General features: G+C 46.9%; 2 protein-coding genes and 1 long non-coding RNA gene across 3 annotated transcripts in view; 1 reads left to right on the forward strand and 2 right to left on the reverse strand.

The window, feature by feature from the left end:
- Positions 1 to 17,486, forward strand: part of DEPDC7 (DEP domain containing 7) — a 310,449-nt gene that overhangs the window by 65,154 nt on the left and 227,809 nt on the right. The gene's annotated exons all lie outside the window — the stretch shown is intronic.
- On the reverse strand, positions 241 to 7,031 carry LOC144822882 (uncharacterized). The gene has a single exon (XM_078680859.1). It carries the CDS (start codon positions 6,162 to 6,164, stop codon positions 2,154 to 2,156), a length of 4,011 nt encoding a protein of 1,336 aa, XP_078536985.1. The 5' UTR covers positions 6,165 to 7,031; the 3' UTR covers positions 241 to 2,153.
- Positions 8,364 to 8,944, reverse strand: LOC144824727 (uncharacterized). Its single transcript, XR_013609084.1, has 3 exons — positions 8,844 to 8,944; positions 8,637 to 8,735; positions 8,364 to 8,495 (listed from the first exon to the last, which is right to left on the reverse strand). It is a non-coding gene; the product is annotated as an uncharacterized LOC144824727 (long non-coding RNA).

The raw sequence follows: 17,486 nt of genomic DNA on the forward strand, positions 1-17,486 counted from the left end.
AAAAGAAAACACCTGGGTGTCGGTCAGACCTGTGAAAACAGAATATGTACCTTGTCAAAACTGTAAGGGTTTATAACAGTTGTATGTCTAAAGTTGAACGTTTAAAATAAAAGACATTATATTTTTTTTAAAAAACATGCATTCAGACTCGTTATTTCAATATACATGCAACATGAAATGATTTTTTGAAAGACGACTGAGACGGCTTGTAAAGTTATAACAAGGTGTTTATTACAAATATTTAGTTGACAAAACTTTACTGCAGAAACCTAGGAATAAAAAATCACACACAATTAATCAAAAATCCATGCGATGGGTGGCTGGGTCAATGTCTTTTTTTTTTTTTCGAGATGTCGTCGGCTGGGTAGGGGTAGACCAAGTAGGAGATAGTCTAGGGCCTTCAGAACCTGTAGGCGATGGCAGTAGGGGACTCTTCAAATTGTCTAGCAGGCGCCGGTGTTCATTATTACCAACAAGCGTGGAGGGTATATTGAGTTCAGCAGCGGCCCTCAGAAACTGCTCCCAGCCTCTCGGTGCATTTTGAGGCGTTAGGATTTTGGGGTGTGTCAGACCTTTGACTAGATCGTACATATGCGACCCTGCAACAGGTTGGCCCTTGTAGAGAAACTCGCCGCGTTCATTCCAAGAGGCTAGGTCTTTAGAAGCGGCTAGTTTACTCATCAGCATCTGCGCAGCCCCTCTGTGCCTTTGACCTATATTTTTTAGGAGGTCTCCAGCAAAGGTATCTGAAGCTGTCGCCCCATCGGGAGGCGGTTGTAGGGGCTGAGGGTCGGGGGCCTGAGCAGCTGGTTGTTCAGAGTCTGGGGTATATAGAGTCAACTTGTTCTTCTCAGTATTCCACTGGGTGTAGTAATTTAAGAATTTTTTTAGAGTGCTGTTGTAAAGGTTAGCCTTGTCGTAGGGGTTTAGATCAGTCCTGCTCAAAATGTCCTTAATTTCAGTATCCAGGCGTAGAGTCTCATTTCTACGAATATCCCAGGCATTGTCCGTGGTGGACCCCAGCTGCTCCATTTGCTGCCTAGGAACCAGATACATTTTTGTGGCATGATCCATCACTGACCCGAGAGGAGGCTTGTAATTACAGGTATAGCTATGCCCAGCAAGTTACCTATAAAACCTCCAGACTGTTTCACCAGTTTCTTCTTTGTTATGAGTGAGCCCCTTTTATTACTGAGCTTCTTGATGAGCCCCTTCTTCTTCAGAACCTGTAACTGACGCTTTGATATAGGGACGTTGCCTTTTAGGGTGTTTAGGGCTATTTCTGAAATGGCGGCCACTAAATCGTCAGAAGCGGTGCCCAGGATGGCCTTTCGGTGTTGGGGGCTGGCTGTAACAAGCATTTTCAGGAGAGCTAAATTGCGGCGTAGGTGTGTAGACATGGTCACCACTGAGCGTTATAAGGGCTGGCCTGTAAATGGTTCTAAAAGACTTCACCGCTGCTTTTTATAGGGCCTGGTCTTGGGCTTTGGTGTGTAAACTACAGGTAGCTCTGGGGGAAAAATATCAGCCCTTAGTCTATAGTCTTCTAGAGTTTCGTTTTTTAAGTCTACCAACAGGTACCCGTGGGGTTTTGATGTAGCGTCGTTAAAGGCCTCCATGAAGAAGTGTGTGTTTCCGGGGTACATCTGTTTAGCTATGACAGCTATTTGTTGTTTGTCCCGAGGGTTTTTAAATAAAACAAGGTATGAAGCGTTGAGAGCTATAGACCTACTGTTCTTGCCTTTGTAAAACAAGTTCTGCACAATGTAGCAGATGCTTAGATTGCGATGATGTGAATATTGAGTAAAAGCTCTCTCTAACTCTGGATGATCACCACCTTCACGCATCAGATCATCAACAATTATCATATTTACAAGGGTTGGTGGTAGTAGTTCATCATCGTTGAGGTTATTCGGTATACCCTCTATAAATTTGATATGTGGGAACCGACTGCCCAAGTCTGTATAAAGAGGCTGCCAGCATGAATAAAGCCACACAATGTTGTTAGGGGTTTGTGATAAAGCAGAGTTGGCATTTTCTAAGAGCTTTTTTATAAAGTAGCTTTTACCACAGTTTGAGGGTCCTGCTAGCACGCAGGAGAATGGATGCTGTAACCTGGTGTCCATGCTGTGGCGGCTGTCTCTCTAATGGGCCTAATAACCATAAGGCAGTGTTTTATAGTCGGTGGTCAGGACCCTTTTATCAAAAACAACTCTCAATGTTTTATGTAGAGGCTCGGTTGTGATTTCCCACTTCTTTTTGGATCTGACTATGCAGGGTTGGTTCACGACTATGGTTTTAGCATTCTCAGAATTGTCTGCTGTGACGTATTCGTGCACCAGATTCTTCAAGCTATCAAAATTGATTTTTAGGGTGTTGCTGACATTTAATGTTATCCCTTTGACCTTCATACACACCTTGTTCTTGTTGGTACGGTAGCTGTATGTTTTAGGCCCTGAGGAAGTATATTCTTTTATATACTCGTCCTTATCTAGCTCACTGGTTAGGTTACCCAGATAATCTCCTAGAGGAGGGTCTTCATCCCCCGGCTTGCTCAGAAAAATCACAGAATCTGTATCGTGATACAAGCAGCGATCCTGGAGCTTATCCATAACCCCGTAAAGCTCTAGACGAGCGTGGGCTGTCGTGAAGCAGGCTATGAAAATGTTTATGTTGTTACTCGATGTGGGGTACTCTTGGGCATATTTCCAACACAAAGCCGCGGTATCGTCATCGATAAACTCGCAGCTGGACACCTCGTAGCATGGGGCAAACAGGTACTTGAACAGTTCATCAGGATCTGATATTAAGGTAGTATTTGAAAGGTTTGTGCGCTGTGCAAATTTTCCCCATAAGGAGTTGAGACAGAGTTTGGCTAACTGTCGGCGTGCAGGATTGACCTCTATCAGATGGGATCGTAAACGGATACCCTCGTGAGCGTAGTAGTCATCGATGTATTTCTGTTTTGCATCCTGACTAGTACACCATTCAGGATACCCTGAGGCCTCCTGCTTGTCTCTGAGAAACAAATTAATGTAGGGGGCAAAGAGTTGTGTTGTAGTGCTCTTAAAATGCCACACTTCGTGTACTCTACCTAGCCTGTACCCTTTCTCTAAGGCAGCTTGTACCTCGATGCTACACCAGGTCCCTGTGAGCATCCTTTGTTCCTCGGTGTGTGTGCAGCCGTCAACCTCTTTAAGCATCGCACAGGTTCGGCAGAGGGGGAACATTAGCTTGCCATCGACTCTGCATGGTAACACCGGGAAGTAAAGCTGCTTAGGAGGATATATTTCACATTTGATAAGCCCAAAGTATTCGTCTAGGGGCTTAAAATCTCTATAGATGATGGTGGGATGACCCACCGGGTACAACTTCATCTTGTTCACAAAAGGGTACAGACTGGTGAAATCATAGTAGTGTATTTTCTCACCCTCACCAACGGCCTTGTACAGTTGTATGGCATTTGTACGCCCCCCAAATAAGGCATCTCGGGGCTCCAAAGGTGTGGGTAAATCATGAGTCTTAAGAAAAGAGCAGAGGTCTGTGTCGGTTTTTAACATGTCTAACCACTCGTGCTCCCAAAGAACTCTCATAGCAAAGCCACTGTTTTCAACATACTGGGCCTTTGTCAGAGTACGTCTGTATAAGTGTTCAAATTTGGCACCCAGCATTTTGTTATATTCGTGGGGCTTGTAACACTTGGGGCAGCCGTGGTAAAAACAGCCGTTGAATTCAAAGGCTGTCGGCACACCCTTAATTACAGAGTACCCGTCCAGGTAATAGGGGCCCAGGCGGAATTCACCAGCCTGTAATGCATGTTGAATCTGGATGTCTTCCTTCTCAGAGACGTACATGAGCCACTGGATAGAGGGGGTTGAATAACGTTTCTGTTTACCGTTATAGAGGTCTGGCGGTACTAGAGCGATAGTTTCTGGCCTCAAAAACATGTGTTTGTAGATGGACATACACATGGATGCCAGAGTGACGTTTTGAAATGGGTCTATGTATTCGACCGCATGCTGTATTTCAGGGGTTTTGGATGTCGAGGCCTTGACTTTCTTAGTCAATGTCTTAGGTTTCAAGGCCTTGACTTCTTTAGTCATAGACACCACAACATCTCTGAAAAGGTTACAAGCTTGCCGGAGGATCATTACATCAGCCTGACAATAAGCTTTCAACTCTGTTTGAAAGTGAAACTCCTTTTCACGGTTTTCAGAGTACCACTCTAGAAAGCTCACTTTCTCATCAGGCATCATGTATTCAACCCCGTAGCTGTCAGGAGGCGGCATGGGTCCCACATAATTCTGGTTAGCCCAGGTGTTGAAAAAGTGTGGAAAATACCCTTTACACCCTGGGAACCCAAAGGCCTTTGGCAGCTTGCTCAATTTCATGGGTAGGAAATTCAGGGTGTCTATGAAGCGTATTTTTAAAGGACATACCGTCATCAGCATCAGTTTAGACCCCTGGGTTATGAGTTCCACCTGTATCTTTTCACGAATCATGTCTCGTAGAATAAAGAAGGAGTCATAGGCTTTCGAGTTGTGGGCTAGCATGGTATATCCTTGGAATTTGGCCTGAATGAAAGTGCTCAGGAAATCACCAACGCACGTTCGTCCCTCAAACTCCCAACTGTCGTCGGAAGTTAGATGGTGCGCGTAAATGTAGTTAGGCTGGTGTACCCCCGTCTCTTGTGTGCACTCTATATCAAACACTATATAGTCTTCGGTCTTGGTCTGAGATGGACCTTTAACCATATAACACTGATGGTTGGTACCGGCTTTGTAAGATACATGGCAACGGGGACATATCATACCTTTGCACTTGTGATTCACTGCCACATACCGCCCACACTCGCTACAGTCCTTTTTAGGGACGCAGCTGTAAGATTGCTCGTGTATGCTCAAACAGTTTTGCGAGCGACAAAACAACCTACAGATGCCGCACCTCACCTTTAGGGTAGCGTCTTCTATGCAGCCGTCCCTCTGACACATCTTACAACACATTTCACACTGGTGGTATGTTTTATTGTTGTATATATGATCGCAGTGGGCGCACACATATTTGGCCCCCAGAAAACCTTTAAGGTTCAAGATACCGTAAAAATGATTTTCCATGTGGAGGACATATACGGTCTTGTTTCTCACAGGTTCCCCGGTTGTAAAGTACTTCCAGGAACCGCTGTGATAGAGAACTTTCACCGTCACGGCGAAATAGTTCTCAAAAAGACCTATATCACCAAAGCCGACCATTCGGTCAGGAGGTATTTCAAGAACCTCATGGGCTTCAGCAGCTCTAGACATGATGACAGCGTCAGGGGTCTTGCGAGTCATCAACAGACCCACGATGCTGGCCGCCAGACATGTATTGGCAGTGGCGTTGCTAAAGTTGAGCAGCCACCTCTGTTTCTTGCCAATTATTTTACTGTATAGTACGCTCTTTAAGGGTCTGGAAACACCCCCCTCACGCCCCCGTACAATGAGGGCTATGACTCTAAACGTGCCATAGGCGACTAGTTCAGCCTTACTCTGTAAAAGCCTTGAGAGGTTTTCTAAAAATTGCACAGCATCAAAAACATCTCGGGTCTTCCGCCTGGTGAACAACGGTGTGTCAAAACCCTGCCCCTGGAAGCGGAGTTGGAAAAAGTCATTAGGCCCCACATCGTGTAACAACCTTTCTATGAGCTCCTGCACAGCCTGATGTATAGCCAGAACACCATGAGTGGTTGATGTTATTTGATGTAGGTTAACAAATCTAAACTCCTCATAGTGTTCTACGGCCCTAAACCTCTCTACATTGCGAGTGTAACTCCTAACACTCTCTAAAAACAAGGGCTCTGGGCCCTCATCAGTAGGAGTGTGATTTGTGGAGGTGTTCTCTGATGTGTCACTTTGGGAGGTCAGGGTGGTCCCTGTCTCAGAGGTCCTTGTAAACCTGCGGGTAGCGCATATTCTAGCCTTCTTGAGCTTATTTATTAAAAGCCGGCGTTGCTTTGTACTATTAAGCCACTTTTGTTTTTTTTTACGGGCCCAGGCTTTTCTAGATACCAAGCCCCAGCCTATCTGAACAGGTAGGTCGCTGTCGTTGGATGTCTTGTTCATGGAGGCCCCCGCTACAGTTCCACCCCTGGGTCCTTCTGAATGTTGCGTTGTTTGGAGTTTTGCCATCCCCCCTACCCCCTTTAAATGGCCGACCCTAGGTATGTTAGACCCTGCCCCTATGTATTGTCGGTGGTGAAGTGCTGGCTTATATGCTTCAGGCGTTGATCTTGAAGCTGTGGTACCGTGGTTGAAAGGGTCTAGGGAAACAGGGGTGTCTTGTTTGAAGGGTTCTATGGAAACATTGGGGTCTTGTTTGAAGGTTTGTGGGGTACCAACTGGGCGTTGCTTGAGCAGTTTTAAAAAGCGTCCAGACTTTGTCACTAACCTCTGGACCGTACGGCTATATTTTGAGGGTCTCTTATGAGCACCAGTGGTTGTGGGGGTCTTTAGGGGTTGGTGCTTACATAGTCATGAATGTGTACCTTGTATGTCGGCCACAGCCGCCTGACACATCTGTATGATGTCTTTTTTACAAACCCCAACCCTGGCCACGACCAGATGTTGGGCCTCCCTCTTGTTGATGAGATTGGAATACCCCATATCCATTCTTATGAGTGCACGGTTCGCCTGCCGTTTTAATTTTCGAACCGCCATCTGTATCTCTCTTACGTGTGTCTTCAATACATCTTCTGTGTTTACAGACCCATCTTGTTCCTGCTTAGGGGGGCACACCTTGCGAGGTCTTATAAATGGAGGCAACCCCCCAGTCCCATCTATACTGCAACCCTCAAAGGCGGGGTTGGACACGGGTCTGTACACGGGCATGTCCCATGGGATGGACACGGACCTGTACACGCGGCTGGCAGAGGTGCTGGCCTCGGGTTTGGACACGGTACTGTACACAGGATTGGCAGAGGTGCTGGCCACGGGGCTGGACACGGGACTGTACACAGGGTTGGCAGAGGTGCTGGCCATGGGACTGGACACAGGACTGTACACGGGATTGGCAGCTGGGCTGGACACCGGACTGTACACGGGGTTGGCAGAGGGGCTGGACACGGGGGTGTACATGTGAATGGCCGTGGGGCTGGTAGGGTCGTATGCTCCTGGAGGGGTACTCGGGGACAAAGGGTATGAGGATTGTGAGGAGGTGTCGTTGTAATCCTGGGGCCTAGTTGAAATGTCGGTGGTAGGGTGTGGTGCCTGGTTACCTGTGTTCTGTAAACCCTCTGTGCTCAAAGACCCTTGGTACACCGATTCTGGGGTTCTACCTATGTTGTCTACCAACCCCCTCAACGCCTCAAGAGAGTTGCTAATCGTGGTAGAAGGACCTTCTAGGGGTTGCGCAGTATCACCTGTTGAGACCCTAGGCTGTGCCTGAACACTTACAACCGGTTTTGGGGGCTGTTCAGGGGCGTGCACCTCTACATGTACAGTTATTCTATTTGGCACTGTCTGGGGTTTCAGGACGCTTGGTGGATCCGGCGTTGCCTTAGGGTTGCTGAGGGTCTCTGCTAACTGTAGCTTAGGGACCCCCGGTTTCAGCTTCAGATGTTTCCTTGAGAGGCGCGATGTTTTAGGGGGTTGTGGTGGCGATGCCTCTTCTACACCCACAGGTGCAACTAACACCTCCTTGGGGCTCAAGGTTGTATAGGTCTCATTCAAGGGCTTAGCATCCTTTTTTATAGATAAATCTAAGGGGCTAGCTTGGGGCTCAGGGGTGCTAGGGCTTTTCTTCTCAGGACTTAAGAGCTTTGCCTGACCCTCTTGGAGCACCTCCGGTGTCTTCTTCTTCATGTTTAACTGTTCTGTTTGGGGATCTGTGAATACCTTACAGGCCTTCACACGTTTTAAAGGGTTGGGGAGGTTCTCTGAGTCCCGCTGTTTCTTCTTAAGGGAGGCCTGGTTTGTAGGCAGGCCTCCAGTGTTGACCCCACCCCTGTGCAGAATAGATTGCTGTAGTTGGTTGTTCAGAGTGTTGCTTGGTGTGTAGTAGGTAGAGAGTTTTTCCTGGCGTACACGCCTACTCACGCCTTTCGCGCCGCTTCCGTTGTTCTGGACGGATGTTATGTCCATTAAGGGCGCCACCGACCTCTCTTCAGCAGCATGTTTCTGAGCCGCTTCTAAAATATAAACAGAAAATATATATATTAGAGAAAGCATTAAAAAAAATACACATACAAGCACCATCGGGCTACGTCCTACACAGCCACCTTTTTTTGATATAGGCTTTGCTACAACCAGCTGTAGCCTTCTGCTTGAGAGTCTGTAACACCTCTAGTACTTCTCACACCCTTTTGTAAAAAAAAAACACACCTGAAAGAGGTCTTTTTGCAGCTCCTTTCTTTGACAATGGTCCCACTTTAGAAGTTGAAGCTTTCCTCTTCAAAGGGATTTCTTTTGAACCTTGCGCCGCCTCTTGGACCTTGACGACGTCCTGGCATAACGTAGGGACATCTGTAAAGAAAAAATAATACCCAACATTAGACATCTTTTCTGATGATTACCTCTATACATCCTCAGGGTCAGGACTCTGGCCTACCCCACCAACTACCCAGCGTCTTAGACAGTTTAAATAACAGCTGTCTTTTTATTTACCTGTAGGAACTGAAGTGTTTTGCACAGTGTTCAGAGCGTCTTGAGCCTCGATGTACTCCATAAAATCGTCAAAAGCTTGTTGTAGGTCAGGGTCATAAGCTGTAAAAGCATACATACATGAGAGCCCATTAGAAAAAAGAGAACTTCTGAGAGACTGGTGTACAAAACTACGTAGAACTACATAACTCTAAATATATATATATATACCTGGCTGCGGGGCTGACAAGTGCCCAGCGTTGCTATTTATTACAGCTGGGGCCAGCGCAGGGGACACATTGGTGACGGTTGCATTTGCAGGGTCTTGCACCTGTATTAAACATTAAAAAAAAAAAAGCAGCGGTTTTAGTAAACGCCTTTCTTAAACAAAAGTATCACAACTTCAAACAATTCCTGTATACATTTAAAACCTGATAAGCGGGGTGCACCAACACACATTTTTAAAAAAGCGTTGCATGTGCTGCGCTAAAACATATGTTAAAAAACAACCTGCGCCATATCCTTTGCTTATGGGGTAAACCACTTTAGGTACACCTGGCCCTTCTGACATTTAACCACTACCCTATATACCGGTTACTCTTTTGTAACATGTACATGCCACTTTTCTCTTGTAACACATTGTTTAATAACTCTCACATTTTGAGTGCTTTAAATAGTTGCGCCATTGCCACAATTGACTACATAATGCTTATTCTTGTGCTCGAGTCTCTGCATTATATTAGAGTATTATAGCTCTAACTGTACTTTGTTTTCTCTTGTAACCTGCACACTTGTCACTTTATTTATTACTCATGTAACTTAACGTTTGCTTTTGTAACCGGCACACATGTCACTCCCCTTATGTTTTGCAACTGTGTCTTATGTAAAGCGCTCTGACACCTTCGGGTAAAGTCTGCGCTAACAAGCAGTATTTTTTCTGTTTGTATCTTTTATGTAACACCTGTAATCCTGAGTCCCTATGTTTTGCAAACAGGTTCTTGTGTAAAGCGCTCTGACAACTTGGGATAAAGTCTGCGCTACATTTTTTTCTACTTGTATCTTTTTTTTTTATGTAACTCATGCAATTCTTAGTGCTTATGTCTTACAGATGGGTCATATATAAAGCGCTCTGCCAGCCTTCGTGTACAGTTCGCGCTAGCTAATAAAACAAAAAAAAACAACAAAAAAAACACACCTCGGAGCTGCAGTGCAGGGTCCGCCCCCCTCCAGTGATATCACCAACTCATCACTGGTGACATCAGTGGAGGGGCGGACCATGCCCTGCAGCCTCGAGGTTTTATTCTGTATGTATCTTTTATGTAGCGCATGTAATCGTGAGTCCTTATGTTTTTTTGCCGCAGGTTCATCTGTAAAGCGCTTTGACACATTCGGGTAAAGTCCAGCGTTAGCTAATTCTCAATAAAAAACCACACCGGGGCTGCAGGGTTAGGGCCGCCCCTTCAGTGATGTCACCAACTCATCACTGTTGGGGGCGGTCCTTACACAGCAGCCCCGGAGAAGCTCAAGCCGCCATGCTGCCTGCTGCTGGATCCACGTGGAGCCGTGGGGAATTGCCCCCAGGACCCTCACAGCTCCCAAGGACACCGGAGTCCTGCACCAGAGCCCCAGGGCAGCGCCCGAGGCAAGCGGGCTCGTGGGGGATTATTTTTTAAAAAGAACGGCCGCGGAGGCCCAGAGACACCGCGACCCCCACCCCCGAGCAGCGCCCGAGGCAAGCGGGCTCTGGGGGGCATTTTATTTACACAATGAACGGCCGCGGAGGCCCAGAGACACCGCGACCCCCACCCCCCGAGCAGCGCCCGAGGCAAGCGGGCTCTGGGGGCATTTTATTTACACAAGGAACGGCCGCGGAGGCCCAGAGACACCGCGACCCCCACCCCCCCCCCCCGAGCAGCGCCCGAGGCAAGCGGGCTCTGGGGGCATTTTATTTACACAAGGAACGGCCGCGGAGGCCCAGAGACACCGCGACCCCCACCCCCCGAGCAGCGCCCGAGGCAAGCGGGCTCTGGGGGCATTGTTTAAAAATAACGCTGCACTAGGGACCCAGAGACCCCCAGGACACCCCAAGGGACTATGGCCCCCACCAGGAGCCCCCCTGGACAACTGGCCCCAGGGTTTATTTATTTTTTAAATACAAGGCCCTCAGGACCCCCCAAGGAGCAGCAAGGACCCCGGAGCCCTCCATGGACCCCTCCAACTCTCTACAGCGGTTTGGTGAGTGCAACCAGGCATTATTAATTTTTTTTATTATATGCCATGTATATTATTTAAAGCCCCTATGGTACCGTTACAGTGTGGTTAAATGTTTCTATGAGCTGTAAAATACCCTGTTCCACTCTGCATGTACCCTCCTAAGGCCTACAACATTATGCCCCTTAAATACATAGCCTGCAAACTCTACCCTACGTCACCACCCCATTAACACTAAATACCTACACACATAGCTTTTTAAACTCAACAAAACCTTTATTCATTTTAAACACCTTTACATTACAATTCAGGTCTTTTTAAACTCCATCCTTCAACAAAACCTTTATTCACATTAAACACAGCACATCGCCTTAAAGATTAACAGTTTACAATCCACACTACATAGTACTATTTTTTAAAAGTGCAACTTTTTTCCAAACTACATGTACACCCTAATACACCATTGCGCCATCCATTATTTACCTTCTCTACATGTTGACAGGCGGTGTCAATCTGGGAAAAGTTGCTCCGGTCCATTCTTGCCTTAAGTTCCTTGGGTTGGCTCCAAAACAATCCAGGCCAGTCACTCCCCAAGGTTTTGAAGGGCTTGATGGTGTAGAAATCCACAAAGGTTTTCTGACTGGGTTGTAGATGCAGGAGTCCTCCAGGTACAGCAGAACAATCCACGCCAGTCGCTCCTCAAAGGGGGTTTTTTGAATGGGTGTTTGGCAGTGTTCCATGAGGGGCCTTTTTATACCTGTCCTAGCATGCTAATTAGAAGCCCCCCACACCCCTTTATGACTTGAGGGGTGTTTAGAACAATGTCATGGTGGCCTTTGGATGGGAACCTTTTTTTTCTATCCTTGTACAGTATAAACAGTACAACATTGTTTACTTTGACACCTGTTACTCAAACTCAAGGCCTATCCTGGGAAGAGTGGGGTTAGACAATGGGGGCCGGTGTAAAACTCTTCACCCCTACGTGACCCCTTCTCCTGGGAATTAGGGAGCCCGGGAACAGAATCTACCTTGGGACTCATATGTCAAATTTCCTGCCAGCCACGTCAAGTTGGAACTAACCTGCCAAAATTTGGGACCAGAGGCTTTGTGATGTGTTTATTACATCCTAACAGCTGACACCCTGTTTCAGGGTCTCATTGGAAGCTTTGATCTACAGGCCCCCTGTCTTTTATCTTATCTCAAAGCTCAGGGGTGGCTGTGTGGGTTTTAGAGAGAATTACCACAGGTAGGTTTGTGAGGACCCTTTACAGCTTTGACACCTACATGACACATTCTTCTTCCCAGGCCCTGGGCTGGGGAACTCAGGACTGCCCCAGCAGCTGTTCAAACATCAGCTGGCTGCAAACCCCCAGTTTTAAAAGTGCCCAGACATTCCAGCCTGCAACCAGGCAGTTTTTCTATGCACTTTTAAACACATACACAATTACCACATGTTTTTGCTGCCCTAGCTGTTAAATTTAAGGCCATAAGTTTAAGGCCAGGACTGTTTAAGGCCAGATCAAACCCTGGTCTTAAACAGTCCTGGTCTTAAACTGTCAAAATTGAGACCAGAAGTTTAAGACCAGACATGTCAAAAGCTGTCAAAATTGCGACCAGCCTTTTGCGACCAGACATGTCACTTTTGCGACCAGGAATTTTTGATGAGTGGTATCCCGACTTACTACTCACTCTGACGCACATCGAATTGCCACGTCATGAATTTCACCACTGCTCCTCGTGACATTCCGTTGTAATAGACTGGATGTAACACTTGGTGTTTGGTCATCGCGTTAAACAGTGGTACTCGACTGTGCCGTAATTGAACTCTGTGCTTGTTTAAGTGCTGTTTTGATTAATACAAAGGATTGGCATGCATCACGCTCAAAGCGTATGCAACATTACGGCATTTATTGTCCAAAGTTGTTTACATACAGCGCTTATCACCCGTGAGGGTATCTAGACGCTCCTTGGCGCATGTGAGGCCAGTCCTACAGGACTTAATCGAAAATTCAGGTCTTCGTTAAAGAAAGGAGGCGGCTCTGATGTGTTACAGGAGGTTGTTCCAGGCTTTAGGGGGGGTGGGGGCAGCGACTTTTGAGTGTAGACAAGGTAACATTTGTAATCTGGTAGTTGTGCTATCATGAGTGGCGAGTCCGTCCTCGTACAGGGCAAGTTCGTCCTTCCTGGGCTGCCAGTTTGTGTTTGTCAACTGTATTGATTTATATTTTATCCTGTGTCCAGTACACTGTGCTCCCGAGGGAAGCTATGTATACACGGCTGGTGTCTGCTGCTCCCGGAATGTTATAGGTGCACAAATTAATTATAAACTCTGAGAATTTAACCTGTTTCAAGGTCACTTGGGGAATTGATAAGCAAATGTAGAGCAAAGAGTACAGTCCAACGTGAAGGTGTTCTCTGAACATAGCCAGGCCGTCATAAATGTGAAATTCCTACCTTATCTAAGGCAGCTGACCGAGCAGCATGGTAGCTTGAACTGCCTTAAAATGCTATTGTGGAAAAAGTGTGTTTTTAGTTGTATAACTTTTGTAATCTATTCGAAAGTTACTAACGGTCATGTTGACAGTGTAAATGCACTTAAAGTACATGCAGCTTTTAGGCTGGCTACGTATTCCTTTTTGTCCAGTTCCAGACATTGCTTTTTTTATTTTTAACAATGTGCCTGATTCACTTTAGATGGTTTATTTACATTTTGCAGTCTTTAGCAAAAGACGTCTGTTTGTTTTTAAAAAGCTGGTTTGTGGTCTAGATTGAATTTTGTCATACGTAGCTTTCTTGAGTTGTGGGATAAATAAACCTGTGACAAACTACCTTGGTGCCAGCTAGACAAAAAACAGGAATATCCTAATTTGAATTTCAATCATTGTTGCTGGATCAACAGATGGTGTGGTCTGTACCTCCCAGTTCCAAGAAATATAACGTTTCTTCAGGTCCCTCTGCAATCCTGACCACCATGGATTGCAGGAACGCCTATATTGCGGTGAGGAGCACACTACCTGATATATTCACCTGCTGCAGTTTCAGCTTCACTTATTTATGGTTTGTTTTTGTTGCATCTAGGTTTTCGACGTTTAGGGTCTGTGGAAGTGTCTTTCTGGAAGGGGCTTTCCTGTAGGAGTTCACTTCCATGAGGAGGTGTGAACACCTTGTGTTTTTTTTCTTTTTGACTTACTTAATAAGCACTAATTCTTGTGGTGTTTTGCACCTGCCCATGGCATATTTAAGTATGTACATCATTTGAATGTTTACTTAAGAGTGAATCTGTCAAAGATCCACAAAATGAAATTTGAATTTACAGGATGATGGAGTTCGCACCTTTATTGTGATGACCTGTGGGCGTTTTTACACACATCTTTTATTCATAAAACTTTGGCAAGTGGTACTATTTGTTATGGAATGCCATAGGCGTATGGAGTATGTGGCCTACTGTTTTGACAGGCGCAGTGCGCTTGTTTATTAAGATCATCCGGTAATTCCAAATTTGTTTTCAAGATACCTTAGTTTGTATGTGAGGTTAGGGTGATTTTGACTATTTTCCTATGTAACTGAGTGATTGTCGGCATTCTTTGTGTTCAATGGGCTATTTAGCTCGTTGCTGTAGCCTTTGCCACTCCACTCCCACCACTCTTTTTCTGTGGCAGTACCAGCCTCTTTTATTTACTAATGTAAAATTCGAAGCTTTTCACCGTTTTAAAGGCACTTTATCGTTTTTGTGGGCTTCCAGAAGAGGAAGGTGCTGCACCCATCACTCTGCTCAAACACTATTTTATGCTGTCAATACTGTTCTTACTTTCCGTTATTAGGTTCAAAGTCGTTATTGCTACTTTTTATTTGGCCTGGTGCACAACATTACAGTGGCAATAAGTAAGAAGTATTTACTGCCCAGTTTGATTGAGACCTTCGTCATAGACCCATCTTTCTGTAGTGACAAGATTCTCAAATTTAAAAAAAACGGTATTGGAACCAGGAAACTCTTTAGCACACCTCACTCCATGGCCCAGTTTTAACTGCTGTATGGCGCTGTTGACGCAGGATTCTGACCGTCATGACGCATAGTTGTTCAAAGCAGATCCGTCTCCTAACCAGGAAGACGGAGGCAGATTGTGTGGGTTCAAGGCTAGACGACGGGGTTTCTTTGTATCCCCCTAAAGCCGGTCTTTGATCTTAATATGTATTTTTTTCATAAAGTGTTCACGAGACCGGGTCGCAGCTTCACGTGTTTTCCATTGGATACATTGCCATTAAAGAGCGAGTCTCCTGTGGCTTCCAGAATTGGTGTACTTGACAACTTGTGTAGTCCGATCCAGCAGCCGAGGGAGTGTCTCGGTTATGTAGCTTCTGGCCTCGATCAACTTTCTTTAACTTAGTTAGGCACAGAACGTTTTCCAGTTATTTAAATAGAGTTCAACATCGAGTGGCTGGAGCTTAAAGGACACAGGTCAAACAAATTGCTTTCTGTGCATACACTGAAATGACTTCTAGTGCTACAAAGCTAATACTGTGGGTAGTTAAGACGGAGCACGAGGCCGTTCTCCATTTAAATGTACAGCATGTGGCTGTTTTGGAAGTGAGACAATAAACATGATGGGTTCGGTTTGTGAATTTATAATAATCGAGGGTCAGCTGGAATGTAAGATGCATAATTTTTCAAAAGCGAGCTGGAGGTGTAAGCAGGTGCTGAGGCTGGGCGGCGCTGGTGCGGAGTGATACTGAGGGGCTTGTGTGGAGGTGGTGCGCTGAAGCGGAGGTGGTGGTGCACTGATGCTGAGTGGTGCTGTGCTGATGTGATGCTGCATTGGTACTGCACTGATAAGGGTGCTGGGTCGTGCTGGGTCGTGCTGGAAGGGTGCTGGGTCGTGCTGGAAGGGTGCTGGGTCATGCTGGAGCTGGTGCGGCGCTGATGATGATGCGGAGGTGGTGCGGCGCTGATGATGATGCGGAGGTGGTGCGGCGCTGATGATGATGATGCGGAGGTGGTGCGGCGCTGATGATGATGCGGAGGTGGTGCGGCGCTGATGATGATGCGGAGGTGGTGCTGCGCTGATGATGCTGATGCAGCGCTGCGCTGATGATGCTGATGCAGCGCTGCGCTGATGATGCTGATGCTGCGCTGCGCTGATGATGCTGATGCAGCGCTGCGCTGATGATGCTGATGCAGCGCTGCGCTGATGATGCTGATGCAGCGCTGCGCTGATGATGCTGATGCAGCGCTGATGATGCTGATGCAGCGCTGATGATGCAGCGCTGATGATGCTGATGCTGCGCTGATGATGCAGCGCTGATGATGCTGATGCTGCGCTGATGATGCTGCACTGCTGATGCTGATGCTGCGCTGCTGATGCTGATGCTGCGCTGATGATGCTGATGCTGCGCTGATGATGCTGATGCTGCGCTGATGATGCTGCGCTGATGATGCTGATGCTGCGCTGCTGATGCTGCGCTGCTGATGCTGCGCTGCTGATGCTGATGCTGCTGATGCTGATGCTGCGCTGCTGATGCTGATGCTGCGCTGCTGATGCTGCGCTGCTGATGCTGCTGATGCTGCGCTGCTGATGCTGCTGATGCTGCGCTGCTGATGCTGCTGATGCTGCGCTGCTGATGCTGCTGATGCTGCGCTGCTGATGCTGCTGATGCTGCGCTGCTGATGCTGCTGATGCTGCTGATGCTGCGCTGATGATGCTGATGATGTTGCGCTGCCGAGGGTGATGATGCGCTGCCGAGGGTGATGATGCGCTGCCGAGGGTGATGATGCGCTGCCGAGGGTGATGATGCGCTGCCGAGGGTGATGATGCGCTGCCGAGGGTGATGATGCGCTGCCGAGGGTGATGCTTGTAGGGAACACAGGAGCAAGATACCCGTCAACCATGTTGGGATTGGGGTGTCCTAAAGTAAAAGAATATAGTATCCCAACTGGTATTAGAAGTCAGTTAGTAAGGATATGATTGCAGCATTATCCGAAAGGAGACTCTGTATGATTATGCCTTGTGCTTGAAGCATCATTTTATACAAATATTTTAGCAAGGGAAAAATAAAAGGTGATTTGCAGTTATTGAAGCTCTGCAGTATACAATTCACAAAAATGGAAACCAACCCAAATTGTACGTGGTGCTCTAGGTGTAACAGTGCAAACCAAGGTAGCGACGCATGTGACAATGTGGAACAGCGTAGGCGGCGCGAGGTGACTAGTGCATAAATATACAGTGAAACATTTGGTACTCAGCTGTTCCCAGTGGATTTAGAGGATCATATTCTATATGTTCAATGTAGTGAACCGCTTTGTGTATTGCGCCTGTATTCGCGCTGGATGGTCGACGGCGTTTCGATCCAGTTAAATCTGGATCTTCATCAGGACTGGGTCGAGGGCAGTGCTGACGTACGGGCAGTAGGGACGAAGCAAGAGCCAAATCCTGACGATTCAGGAGTCTCAGGGCATCAACCAAAAATCGGGCCTGGCTCTTGATCCGAAAAATTGGTTACGGGCCTGCTGTTGAGGGGAGGGGCGGGATCCGAGGTATCTACCTTTTCGGGTCTGGCAGTGATCGGTACTGTCGTGGGGGGTCTGGGAGAGAAAAGAATTCCTTCTAACCGATCCAGGGAGTGATCGGTTTGCAGAGTGAATCTCGGCGAGAGCCAGCCTCGTTGTAT

This window comes from Lissotriton helveticus, chromosome 3_1, assembly GCF_964261635.1.
Source record: "Lissotriton helveticus chromosome 3_1, aLisHel1.1, whole genome shotgun sequence".
Lineage (NCBI taxonomy): Eukaryota > Metazoa > Chordata > Amphibia > Caudata > Salamandridae > Lissotriton > Lissotriton helveticus.

Coding starts and splice junctions, on each gene's coding strand:
- LOC144822882 (XM_078680859.1), bottom strand. CDS start 6,164: ATGGCAAAACTCCAAACAACGCAACATTCAGAAGGACCCAGGGGTGGA.